The following is a 13,341-nucleotide window of genomic DNA, read 5'->3' as shown; positions in this document are numbered from 1 at the left end:
GGAGAAAAAACAATTTGAAAACCTGCAAACATCTGTCACTTACTTTCATGTTCTTATAGAAATCCTGGTATAAAAACAACCCTCACATCTATATCTCTATATATCTGTTCATTTTAGTTGATAAACTGATTTTTTTTAGTTACATATTTTATTTGTCTTGTTTAAATCAAGAAAAACAGTTCAACAGCCGTAGTTGGCTTTTATTGTTTTTAATATGAAAGGAAAACAAAAGCTCAAAGCATGAATGAAGACATTAATACATTTTCCACACTGATGAAGGCACAATGAATATTTTTATTGTTTATGAAACTAAAATACAAAGATATACATTCACTTTTTTTTTTGTCTTTAAAGAACCCTGACTTGTCTGTGAAAACCCAAACTTCTGGAAGCAAACCCAGTCCCAGCACCCGTTCATATGTGTGGATGTTTTAAATAAGGTCATAAAAGGCCTTGATGCTATGAATACAACAGCAGCTTTAAATATACCTGTCTCAGTATCTACTTTTGTAGTCCTGTGCAGAATGTAATAACCTGCACTTTTATTTTTTCAATGCAGTCATACCAATAAATACGCTTTAGTCAGATTGTAACATTGTGCTACTAAGTTTCAGTGGAAGGGAATTTAGGTAAACATGTTGCATGTTGGTGGTTGAGTCGCCGATGCTCGCTAAACTGTGCGTCCTGCAGCTTCTTCTCAAACCCTAATAAAGTCAGATATGTCTTAAGTTTAAGCAGCCTCCAAAGGATTGAGGGTTTTTGTGAATATGACTGGAAAGCGAGACAAAACCTTTGTGACAAGCTGGCCAAGGTCACCCTCTAGTGGTCGGCTTGATTCTGGTACAGTCTGGTACCAACTGATCACTGCTCTACTGGTCAAGATTCCCTGCCTGTAACAATCTGAATACTGCTCGCCCACCACCAAAGGCAAAAAGTTTCTGTCTGTGTCTGTTTGTACGTATGTGTGCTACAGTGTCTGTCTATATATATATATATATTTTTTTTTTTTTTTTTTCAGCCAATTTTACAGAAATTGAGCTAAAATTTGATGTGGTAGTAGCTGAGACTCATCCCCAACACATACTCCAAGCACTAACTGATTGTGCAAGTTTTATTTTTAAAACTTTGTAATTAACTACTGGAGTCAACTCTGTTTGTTAGCAAACAGAACCACTTGATGGATTTTAATAAAACTTCCAGAAGATTTTCACACGGTACACGTCTGCAACTGATTCAATTTTGGAGTCAACCCAATTCAAGATGGCACACACAAAAATAGCTACAACTTAGCCAATTTTACAGATATTGACATAAAAATTGATGTGGTAGTAGCTGAGAATTGACCACAACACATACTCAGAGCACCGTCCATTGTGCAACATATTTGCTTGAAACATTGGCGTTAACGGTTACAGTCAATGCTGTCTGTCTGTTAGCAAATTATCTTATAAAACACTGGACGGATTTTAATGAAACTTTTATAAAGTAATCATTGAATTTACATCTACACGTGATTGTCATTTAGAGTCAGCCCAATTGAAAATGGCTACTACAGCCAGTCCACCTTTGCCAACACAAAAATGGCTATAACTTACTTAAAATGACAGACAATGAGGTAAAGTTTATCTGGTGGTGGATGAGGGACATCCTCAACATGTATTTCAGTCATTACCATATTTTGCGAGATGTGGCGGAGGCAGATGGCTGTGGCGGCCATCATGAATTAAAACTCTGTTATGAAAGGCGGCTGGCGAAATGCATTCCTTCAAGGAATACGAGGCTTTTAATTTGTAAAATTTTCACATGTAACAGCTTCAGTGACAGTTGTGGTAACACTTCCTCTTTGAAAACTGGATATGACCAGATGCGTCTTTACTATTCCAGTATAGGAGGTGGGTCGACACGTTCAGGTCCAGTTCGAAGAAACGCCGTGAGAACCTCGTAGGTTAAAAACACCACCATGTTTACCGGGAAAGCACGCAGACAGTTGATGCCTAAGCTCTTGAAGAAAACCCCAGCTCCCTCCACTCTCACAGTCTCAACGATGCAGTGGAAAAAACCCTTGTAACGCTTCGTCTCCCGCACGCCGTCCATCTGCAGCCGGGCTTTGATCACATCCATGGGCGTTCCTACGGTCCAGCCCGCCATTCCTGCGATTCCTCCGGCCAGCATCACACCTTTCCAATCTAGAGGAAATAAGAGCACCCCGACACACGTCACTTCGTTTTTTTTTTTACCATTACTGATAAGAGATCTGTCATGAGTTTTTCACCATGCAAACCTGAACGCAGCACTGCTGAGTTTTGTTTTCCTGTGAGTGAAACTGGACACAAACGTATAGGACGCAAGGGCCAGCATCTTACGCTCACCTAACTTTTTCATGCTGCCTCCTGACAGCCATTCGTAGATTGTCGTGTAAGTCAAAAAGTACGTGGCGTACGACGGCCCATCTCTCAGCATGAGCGGGAGGGCCCCTCTGTAGAGCCCCGCCAACCCCTCGTCTCTGACGATGCTCAGTAGACAGTGAACGGGGCCGTGGTACTTCGGTCGCGGCGCCTTGGCTCCTCTTCGCTTTGACTCCGTCTGACACTGGAGGCGCACTTTCACCACGTCACCTGGAGACATCACCGATGTCTGTTGGAGGCAGGTAAACAGGGACTCAGAGGCAGATACCTGGTTTTATCAGGCTCAATCTGAGAGGAAGTGCTAAGTTTCTCCTCCTCTTGTGTTTTTGGTCAAACAAACAGTTTAACTTACTGTTGATATCAAGAACATTTCTGAGACACGTGATGCGACAAATCACAGACTGGTGTGTGAATCAGGTTCTTTTTACCTGAGCTACACCTCCTGCCAGTCCAGCTAGGAAGACTTCTAGTTTGGTGTTGGGAAGCCAGTCAGCTCCCCGCGCCTGCTTCATACACTGCAAACAGTTTCTGTACGTGCCAAACACAACTGAGGACGTCAGAGAGACCGTGGTCATGGGTAACAACATGCCTTTGAAGAAGCCATGCACCTGATGGAACAAGAGGAGAGAAAAGAAGCTGTGAAGAAAACGAAGCAAATAGAACAACTATCTCTATTTCACTTTACTTTGTTATCACCGTCAAAAGTAAAAAATGGGAAAGGTTTTTCCTCGTGTTTGTGTGTCTGTCGTGTTATTAGATGAGATTGCACAAAATATTATTTACAATCTTTGACCAAAGCGGCTCCAACTTCTTCTCATCATAAGATGATATTAGTTTGAAAATATTACTTCACTGCTGCTAGGCCTTTATTTGAACATTCAAGATTGTTTACTTTTGTGTCAAAGACTAACCAAAATCTTAGCGTACAATGATAAAAAGGAGAGCGAACAAGCATCCTGAATATTCGTTGTCTGAGAAAGTTGCAATCCTGGATGGATGGATGGATGGATGGATGGATGGATGGATGGATGACCTCAGTGTCACTCATCCAGGATAGGAACATCCTAGCAAGTAAACTGAATTTTTTTACTTTTTATTATTTTCATTCTCTTCTAATCTGTACAATTTCGAATCTTGGATTTCTGCACCTTTCAGTTGTGAACTGAGAAAGCTCCTCGTATGAGAAACAAAACATCCGATTCTTGATTTATCCTGTTATATTTGATTCAACTTGCCTGGAATTCTTTATTCAACTAAAAATAAGTCAAAATATAAAAACAGAGTGTGATAAAAACATCCCCTTACTGAAAAGATTACATAACAACATTTAACAGCAAAAACTTCAAATAATCATATTCAGAATAACTGTCAGTCTCATATATCATCAGTATCATCACACAAATAACAAATGTTTTTGTTTTTTGATTTTCATGAGGTTGTATTACTTTCCCCTCTAAAAACCAGTGGAGTCTAGTTGATTACTTTTTTATTAGGTTCTGATGTTTCAATCCAAGAAGTGATAAAAGGGGGCTTTTTAAACCATGGCTAAAGCTATTTTAATGTAAACTGTGCTCACATTGATATTAATCAAAACTCTTTTCTCCATTTGTATTAACTGACACATAGAAATGCTTATTTTACCACAATACATTTGTCCGAATTTTCATTTTGCTACATATTGTATAGAACTGTTAATGCAAGTTTGTGATCTTGGTGGTTCTGTAATAAAACCCGACTGTGAGGAAATTTGAAGTTGTTCATTTTTCTATATAAAAGCATCATTGTAAGATGTGTGATCTCTCTAAGGGTACTGGATATGAATTGCACTTACCCCCTCTTTTGATAACGTCTCCACTGCACACTGATACACTCCAGTGAACTGTCTCTGCGTTTGGATTCGGACCTGAAAAGATTCAGAATGTTGGTATAAAAATTACGCCTATGGCAAGGGTTTCACTCACAGTTCTTACAAACTGTACCTTTACGGTGTCCAGGGGGTAACCCACAGCAACTCCACATGCCCCTGTTTGTTTTCAGACAAAATAGAGCATCAAGGCGAGCGCACAGGAACTGAGACGGTCAAAGCAATGAACCTTTTTTTTTTGTAATGCAACACTTCAGGTCTGTTCAAAGCTTTCTTCTTTCACATAATCTGAGAAGCATCACATTGATAGATATTCAAGGCAAATCAAATCCACTTATGCCACTTCTTATTTGTTTTTTGTTTTTTTTGCCTCAAGAAAAAGGTTTAAAGCTACTTTTGAGAAGCAGTAAAAACCTTTTCAGGTGAAATGTTTTTGCATTGTTTTACCAAGTAAGAGTAGAGTGCAGATGCTACAGTATAGTTTTATTTAAATACTATTAGTCAAAATGTGTCCTATATACTGGAACTTTAACTGTTTAGCTTTTTTAACGATTTAAATTAGTATTTAGGTGTCGAAAAGCTGTTGTTTCTAACAGCAGTTCAAAACAAATATAAATGAAAACCCAAACGTTAAGTAAGGCTTAATCTAATCTTGACAGATGTTAGTTATCACACCAAACTCACACAGTTAGCTGTTTTAGCTGCTACAGCATTCAGATCCAAGACTAATCTAAACAAAAAACTTAAGAAGAGGAGCTTTAACCATTTACCTGCAACTGATCCAGACAAGAAATCGATTATATGCATCTTGTCGTACGCTGTCTGACTAACCGATGCATGTCAGATGTGGACACACTCTTCCTCTCGATCTGTAACCTTCACTGTGTTGTTGTTATATGACAGTCGGCAGCGTTACGGAAATAGCCGAATGCGATCCGATGCCACCCGAATATAAAATGAAGTTCCGCGTCATTCCTAACGAACTCTTGAAGTGTAATGCTACGTAGTTTAACCCACGACAATGCATACTGCTTCCTATAAACTTCATAAACAAACACTTTTTATATCGATCGCCCCTCGTATGGGCTACATTTGTAAACATTCTCTTAAAATCGAATTGAAAACATCGCGTGGCCTCCCCATCTCCGCTTTTAGACACCATGAGAGCCAATGAACGACGGGTATTACGCCTCGAGCGGGGTGTCGGCGTTTTTTCTTCGCTCTGATTGGACAGATCCCGAAACCCGGCGCAATTAAACCCGCCCCCTTTTCTGTGTCATTTCCTGTGACGAGAACTCCCCCCAGATCAAACCTGAGACGGTGTCCGCAGAGACTGCAAGCATCTCAGCGCTAATTTAGGGCTTGTAGGTCGACAAGGGACTTCTGTTGGACAAGTAGTTGACAGGAGGGATTTGCCTAAATAAACAGAAAACAGTCGGCTATAAAAAATACCCGTTTCAACATTTGTGGATTATTAGAGGGGATTAAAAAAACTAGCTAGCCGGTTGTCTCAGCTAACATCAGTTGCTAACCGACAGTATCAGCTAGCGTTGGTCCATTAGCCTGATTAAACAGCGAGGGGCAGTTGTCAGGTCACCAGAGAATTTGCCGGCTTTTGATAAAAACTAAAGTAAGAAAATCGATTCAGATAGCTTTTTGGGGGACTTTTTTTTCTCGTCAGCATTAGATAATAGCCCAGCACGGTGCCACTGAAGCGCGGTGATGGACTTTATTGCAGGATGCATCGGAGGTAAGTGTGTTGCAGCTAGAAATCGTATCAGCCGCTATCAGGTGTCCTGAACAACTGATAGGGATAGTTTCCATTAGGTCAGAAGCTTTAACAGTGAGACCTGTTTTAAACGAATTCTTTATTTGCTACCTGGTGCATTTTTTAAACTACTCACTTTTATCATTTTTATATGAAATGCTTTGACGAATAAAATGATAGAATTAGCCTGAATCTGTAGTGCTATTGCTGTGTGTTATATGTTTTTTTTTTTAATTTTGAAATCAAAAGAAACCGGTGTGATTGTGACTTGTTTATTTCTACAAATGAAACTATGTAAACACAAGTTCAATCCAAGGATTCACCCTGGGGTGGGTTGGAGGCTTGGCATGTTCCTGCACCATACACAGACAGCATGAATCACTGCACACCCCTCTATAGACCAATCCCATCCTTTTTATATTTACAGTAACTGACGTGATGGACCCTGCGCTTTTAGGAAACCATACGCTGTGGGATTTAAAGCTGATCTACTTCCTGCCTGGTAGTTTTCTTAGGTTACATGTTCAAATATATAAAAACGAACATTGGGCGTGCGCAGACTGTGGAGCTTTCTTTTTAACACTATGTGCAGCACCTTCCTTTTACTTGTGTTTGCTTTCATCAGAGCTTTCTGATTTGTGGTTAATTACCACTTCAAACTGTTAAACAGACCGGCTTTTACTCTATCCACGGATTACAACATGCACACGACTCTGATCGGCTATTTTTTGTTTACAAACTGGTCATGTGATTCAACAGGTGCTTATGTGGGATTACTGTGTTTGTTTACAGTGGGCGACACGAACGAGTCTGTACCTGCGACAAGTCTATTTTTTCCCCCAACATTTTATTAGTTGTTATGTTATATAATGGGCAATATTTCCATTTTAAAACCAACAAAGAGTACAAATCTTTAATATACAGCTGTTAAAAAAACAGCAAACAAACAAAACCAAACCCCACTTAATTCAAACTCCGTAAAGATGCAAATGACAACCATGGATTTGTGCACCTGTGATGGCATTTGTCGTCGCTGTCATAGTTCTGACTTCATTGCAACACGTCTGTGATTTATCATGGTGCCATATGTTGTTGTGTTTTATGGCGCTACAGAGTTACAGAGGGCAATTTTCTTTTTCCTGCAATTGTATAGGTAGTTTCAGTGCGGTTTTACCATATTATTACTCAGTGCGATTTGTCATCGCTCCGAGATATAGTCCGAGATATGACATAACATATCCCTGTGGTGATTATGGTAGTGCTGTTAAAGTAAATGAAAATAACTTTCATTTAGATTACTTATCCTTTATTTGAGCATTATGAACAGGTTTTGGATATTTCCTGACACAGCAGCAGTACAAAAAGTCAGCTGTTGGAACGCGGTTTCATAATCACAGCTCCTCGTCGCACTTAATACGCTCAGGGAAACTTGATCCGGCAGACAGATGGATCACAGCCGCCATTTGTTTTTGTTTTTTTGTCTTTTTCTAGTCTTATTGAATAGCCACACTTTGAATATTTCAACATGGACAAAAGAAAGAAGCCCAAACTGGTTTTACGACGTGGGTATGTGTTGCTTAAGTCCAGTTTATGTAACGTTCAATGGCACGTTAAAGGACGTTTTTCTAAGGTGTTGGAAGCCCACTGTTGCCTCTGAGTGATTCAGAACCAACTCCTGGGACATTTAAGCTACAGCTAAATGTACTGTAAAATTACCCCCAATTGCAAGAGTTCAGAAACTTTGTTTGAAACTTGTGTGTGTATGATTGGTCGACTTTAATAACAAAAAAAAAGTAAACAGTAGCTCTGAAAGTGAAGTTACAGTCTACCATTCAGCTTGTCAGAGGCATGGTTTTCATTTTGTAATAAACGTGTTTCCTTTACCTTTTATATTAAAATCAAATATTAGCTGCGTTTTTGTTTTGTCTCCAGGTGCTGCTGGGGTCTTGGTAGGACACCCGTTTGATACGGTGAAGGTAAGCAGTAGCAAAGTCACATTTTTTAAGTTTTTGTTATCTCCGCACACATTTATAAAACTTTACGATCAAAAACAAATACACTTAACCTTTATCAGAGGCGTTTAATAACTAAATGTCCTTAGCTTTTTGTTTTTGGTCAAGTTTCTAGAACTGATCGTGAACATTACTAATTGTGAACTTATTTTTTGAAGATACTCATGAGATTTTTAGGGGTTTAACTAATTGTTAAACATATCGTTTTCTACCAGGTGAGACTGCAGGTTCAGCGTGTTGATAAGCCTCTCTATCGGGGAACCTTTCACTGTTTCCAGTCCATCATTCGACAGGAGTCGGTAAGTTTAATCCATTTAACGTTAAAAGTTTGGTAAATGTCTCTTCAGACTGAATTGGTCACATTAAATGAGGTGCTTCTCATTGAGGTCAATGTTATTGTCTGACTGAGTCTAAAACCTTTACAGTTGTTTTGTTGATTTCCATGGATTTTTGTTATTGTTGACCTGAATGGTGTAACTCCTGTAATTAGTTGGTAATTTTAATATTTCATGCTGTAGATTTAGTGAGAATATTTAAAGCTTAGGAAGTGTAAAAATGTCAGTTTATATCACATAATTTAATACCCTTTTCATTAAACTTTTTGTTCAGGAAGTACTAAGTAGCAATATTTATGTTATTAGGACAAGTATTTTTTTTTTCAAATCTTTTTCCAAACTCTGTCTCCTTAAGAAGCATGTAGACAACATTACTCTGTGGTCACAACAACAAAAAAGCATTCATTGCATTTAACAAACATTTTTGTTATGCTAAATAATATTTTATTGTTTGACCAGCTTAATCTTCCCCCCCAAAAAACTCAAATGTGCATAAAGAAAAATGTAAAAAATGTTGATTTTTAAATCCATTTTTAATCATTAGTAGCAGCTCACCTACAGGTTCTAGAAACTGCATGCTGGGTAACTTGTGTTTTCAAATGAGGAGTCCAAAATAAATGTAGTTATGTAAATAAATGTGTTTTTTTTCATAGTAAACAGGTTGATCATTAGTTTCAGGAGACAGAAACAATCTGCATCATTAAATTTTTGTTTCTAGACTAAATTAAAGAAGACAGGCTGGTTAAAAAGTTAAAAAAAAAATATATTTTTTTTTATTCAAGATCATCTTCTTTGATGTTATTCAATGCTAAGTCTCTCCTGTCCTTTTCACAGATATTTGGCTTGTATAAAGGCATTGGCTCTCCCATGATGGGCCTCACGTTCATCAACGCCATAGTGTTTGGTGTGCAGGGAAACGCCATGCGGCTGCTCGGACAGGACACCCTCACCAACCAGTTCCTTGCCGGTGCCGCTGCCGGCTCCATCCAGTGTGTCATCTGCTGCCCCATGGAGCTGGCCAAAACCCGCATGCAAATGCAGGGTACGGGGGAGAAGAAGAAGTCTTCTAAGAAGACATACAAGAACTCCCTGGACTGTTTGGTGCGTATTTACAAACGGGAGGGTCTGTGGGGTGTGAACCGGGGCATGGTGACGACGCTGATCCGTGAAACCCCTGGCTTCGGAGTGTATTTCTTGGCCTACGACGTGCTGACTCGCAGCCTGGGCTGCGAACCCGACGACCGCTACATGATCCCCAAACTGCTGTTCGCCGGGGGCATGGCCGGGATCGCCTCGTGGCTCTCCACCTATCCCGTGGACGTGATCAAGTCCCGGCTCCAGGCCGACGGGGTGGGCGGCGTCAACCAGTACAGCAGCATCGCGGACTGCGTGCGGCAGAGCGTCAGGAGGGAGGGGTACATGGTGTTCACGCGAGGCCTGACCTCCACGCTGCTGCGAGCCTTCCCCGTGAACGCGACGACGTTCGCCACGGTCACCCTGGTCCTCATGTACGCGCGGGGCGTGGATGAAGGACCCAACGACTGCGAGCTGGCCCCGCCGAGCCACCGTACCCAGCTCCAGCAGCAGACACAGCCCTCCAGCCTGTGACGGCACTGAGGTCTCACCCTCAACCTCGGCACTTTGAGAAAAAAAAAAAAAAAAACACGAAGAGACAGATCAGAAAGAACTATCTGACTCAGACCTAAAATAGACGAACCATTCCCAGTTCCGAGTCGCGAAACCCCTTATTTATTTATATACAAGCACTGCTTTTTACTTTCATGAGAGGTGTATTTATTTTAATAATTTAACAAGAATGTCTTCTTCTGAAAATGGAGATCTGTAAACATGTCGGCTTGACTTTGAGGGATTCGTGAAAGTTTGAAGAAGGAAGTTTTTTAAGCGAGACACGAATCCAGAGCGAGCCTTGAGCCTGACGGTGTTGCTGGGTTAGGGTGTACAGGTAGACACTGGAAAATCATATCTATATTATATATACATATATATATATATATATATATATATATATATATATATATATATATATATATATATATATATATATACATACAGTATGTGGAAATGTGCAATATATCTCTACATACTACAGGTGTGAGGTATTTCTTCTTTTGGCGTGTGTGTTAAGAACATTTTCCTGCCTTACGGAGTACTTTAATCTCGTGTTCAGATCTCAAAGCACACGCTCGCACACAAACCGTATCGTCTGAAGAGTCGAGAGGGAAACAATGTAGCAAACCGTGGACGCGCAGATCTTATCAGTCTGTCCGCTATCAAACCAAAACACGAGACGTAGCTGTAGGCTTATCGTCCTCACCGAGGAGCCGCTCATTCCCGCAGGAGGGGGAAACAATCCTCTCAGTGCTGCAGGTGTTTTGTTTTTGTTGTTGTGCGCCACCAAACAATGTGAAGATTTAGTAACGTAAACGACTCCTGCGTTCAGGGCCGAGCCCAGACGTCAAACGTGGATTGTTACCGTTCGAGACGTCGTCCTTGTCCTTTTGAATTTGAGCTTCTATAGGTTTTCCGTTTTCCAGTTAGAAGCTGTACATAAATTCGGGCCGTTGAAGACCCTCGTTCGTTGCCGTTGGAGCCGTTTCGTTGCCATCCGAAGAGCCCTCTGTCGGGACGTTTTTGGTCAAATTTGGAGAGGCAGTTCTGATTCAGCGTGTTACATTTAGCGAAAAAGCTAGTCAATCAGAACTTAATTTCAGGAAAAATAAAAGAAACCGTTAAAAGCTATCAGGACGGTGAGGTTAGAAATGTGAAAAAACTGCTTTTTTTCCCATTAATTGTTTGATTGTATCCAAATAATGATGCTCTTTTTGTTCTTTATTTACATAAAGAGAAAGTGAGCATTTTTGAACGTGATGTTCCCCAAAAAGCTGATAAATGCACTTTTTTTGTTTTTTTATCTACTGGAACAGAGCTTTTCTCAGAATGCAATATCTGCACCAGCTGCACAGATGGAAGAGTCATCGTGAGAGAACAATCTGCTTCGTCCGAGTGCGTGCCTGTTGTGAAATGAATATTATTTTTTTATTTAACTAAAGTTGGAAGTTTTGGTACGGAAGCTATTTTGTCGGCTAAAAAAAAAAAGGCAGGCACGCGTGTCTGTTCCCCTCTGAGCACTCGACGTTGTCACAACGAAGGACAATCCGCAGCCCTAAAAAAGGGTATCTGAGATTGATGGAAAGTTGTAAAGTTTACAACAAATAAAAGCACTTTTTTTTTTTTAGTTTTCCTTTTGTATACGAAGGAGGTCCCGGCTGCACTAAAACCCGGAGTTTGTTGAATGTAAGTCACCTGTTCGCCTGCAGGTGTCTCTAAACGTAAATGCGCTGATGGCTGAAATGATGTTTTATTTCTTTGTTTGTGTGTTTGTGTACTTTGGAGTCCGGCTGTTTTAAAATCAAACGTTACTGTGAACATTTTCCAGCGCTGCTCAGACACCTGAAGCTTGTGTAACGGTGAAAGTGGAGAACAGAAGGTTTTCCTCCTCTTCCACGGCGAACGTTACCTACAGAGAATAGGTTTTATGATGTCACGAGACAGACGGTTAACGCGGCTCATCCGAGAACATGTGATACGCACAGGATGGGGATGTGACCGCGTGGGTGCGGTGTCTATTTTTCCATTCTATATTTATTACGAAAAGGGGATTTTTTTTTTTTTTTGTCTTTTGTGAATGTCTGACTCAAAGCTGTTTCGGGCTGCTGATGCAGAGATGTATTTTTGTCCTGCAGGACCTGTTTGTCTCTGAGGATCTGTACAAACAAAGTAAATAAAAAAAATCACCAGCTGTTTTTTGTTTTTTTCTTGTCTTTTATACAACCTATAACAACCTCTGATTAACACATCGTCAATCATTCACATTTTCAATAAGCACAAACTATAAATACTAAACTATATATATATTATCACCATGCACCTGTGTGCGTTTGTGTCTTTTAGTATGTGTTATGAATTACTGGATGGATGGGATTAAAACTTACAAAAATAACCATTAGATGCACATCTACAACTGATTAACTTACTTAGTTACCTTAATTCAACATGGCTGCCACAGCTAATTGATTTTAGCAAACGCTAAAACGACTATAACTCTGCCTGTTTTACAGATGTTGAGCTAACATTTGTTTTGGTAGTAGCTGAGAGTCATCCACAGCCGGCGGGAGTCAACTCTGTCTGTCTGTCTGTTAGCAAAATATCTCTTGAAACACTAAATGGATTTTAATGAAACCTTCAAGAAGTTATCATCGGATGTACATCTACAGCTGATTATCTTTTGAAGCTAACCCAATTCAAAAGGCCGCCGCAGTCAACTGACCTTAGAAAACACAAAAATGGCTATAATTCAGTTAGTTTTTCAGATATCGAGCTAAAATTTTGTGTGGTAGTAGCTGAGAGTTCTCTTGACATATGCTCTGAGTGTAATTTGTCAGATTGCGCATCACGTTATTTTCAAGGCTTGACCAAAATGGCTGCAAATCATTTATTTTTCAACATGAGATTAGTAGCCCGAATTCATTAGCATAAACAGGATTAAACATGATTTAAACTAGCTGTGGGTTAAATAGTTAAAGGTAAATGTTGTCGTGGGTTCTCAGTGAGGATGAGGAGTAGATCTGTGCAGCACGGCTAGATTTAGCTTTAGTTTAATCAGTTTAATCTAAAACAGTTCTGATTCTAACCCACCGTAAAGAAGGCCCAAAGCTCACACGCTCTGCTTAATGTCTATGAATAGCTAAAATATTAGGAGGCAGGGGAGATCGTTTAGAAGCTAAATAAACGGAACTTTAAGAAAGATGATATAAATAAAAACATCAGATTGAATTCTCAAGGCCTTAACTTGCACTAAAGTTCTCTTCACAGCTTCAGACACAGTCTTTGCCGCCATCTACTGACCAGTCCTGGTAAGTGCAACAGCATCCTAATC

At 40.0% G+C, this 13,341-nt stretch overlaps 2 protein-coding genes across 2 annotated transcripts; one reads left to right on the top strand and one right to left on the bottom strand.

Moving 5' to 3' along the window:
• Window positions 1–334: 334 nt before the first annotated feature.
• On the bottom strand, window positions 335–5,397 carry slc25a47a (solute carrier family 25 member 47a). Its single transcript, XM_017409063.3, has 6 exons — window positions 5,040–5,397; window positions 4,385–4,428; window positions 4,237–4,308; window positions 2,834–3,013; window positions 2,370–2,634; window positions 335–2,186 (listed from the first exon to the last, which is right to left on the bottom strand). The coding sequence occupies exons 1-6, from the start codon at window positions 5,074–5,076 to the stop codon at window positions 1,876–1,878; spliced, it is 909 nt and encodes a 302-aa protein (XP_017264552.1). The 5' UTR covers window positions 5,077–5,397; the 3' UTR covers window positions 335–1,875.
• Window positions 5,398–5,564: 167 nt separating this feature from the next.
• On the top strand, window positions 5,565–12,205 carry LOC108231741 (mitochondrial basic amino acids transporter). Its single transcript, XM_017409010.3, has 4 exons — window positions 5,565–6,019; window positions 7,970–8,013; window positions 8,265–8,348; window positions 9,219–12,205. The coding sequence occupies exons 1-4, from the start codon at window positions 5,992–5,994 to the stop codon at window positions 9,990–9,992; spliced, it is 930 nt and encodes a 309-aa protein (XP_017264499.1). The 5' UTR covers window positions 5,565–5,991; the 3' UTR covers window positions 9,993–12,205.
• Window positions 12,206–13,341: the final 1,136 nt, after the last annotated feature.

The sequence above is a fragment of the Kryptolebias marmoratus genome, linkage group LG19 (assembly GCF_001649575.2).
Source record: "Kryptolebias marmoratus isolate JLee-2015 linkage group LG19, ASM164957v2, whole genome shotgun sequence".
In the NCBI taxonomy this organism is placed as follows: domain Eukaryota; kingdom Metazoa; phylum Chordata; class Actinopteri; order Cyprinodontiformes; family Rivulidae; genus Kryptolebias; species Kryptolebias marmoratus.
This window is presented reverse-complemented; position numbering and strand designations above follow the sequence as displayed.

Excerpts from the sequence above, each read along its gene's own strand:
- slc25a47a (XM_017409063.3), bottom strand. The coding sequence starts at position 5,076 with ATGCATATAATCGATTTCTTGTCTGGATCAGTTGCAG. Across the intron at positions 4,309-4,384 it reads ACCCCCTGGACACCGTAAAG|GTCCGAATCCAAACGCAGAG; the intron begins GTACAGTTTGTA and ends GAATCTTTTCAG. Across the intron at positions 2,187-2,369 it reads AGGCAGCATGAAAAAGTTAG|ATTGGAAAGGTGTGATGCTG; the intron begins GTGAGCGTAAGA and ends TATTTCCTCTAG.
- LOC108231741 (XM_017409010.3), top strand. The coding sequence starts at position 5,992 with ATGGACTTTATTGCAGGATGCATCGGAG. Across the intron at positions 8,014-8,264 it reads ACCCGTTTGATACGGTGAAG|GTGAGACTGCAGGTTCAGCG; the intron begins GTAAGCAGTAGC and ends GTTTTCTACCAG. Across the intron at positions 8,349-9,218 it reads CCATCATTCGACAGGAGTCG|ATATTTGGCTTGTATAAAGG; the intron begins GTAAGTTTAATC and ends TCCTTTTCACAG.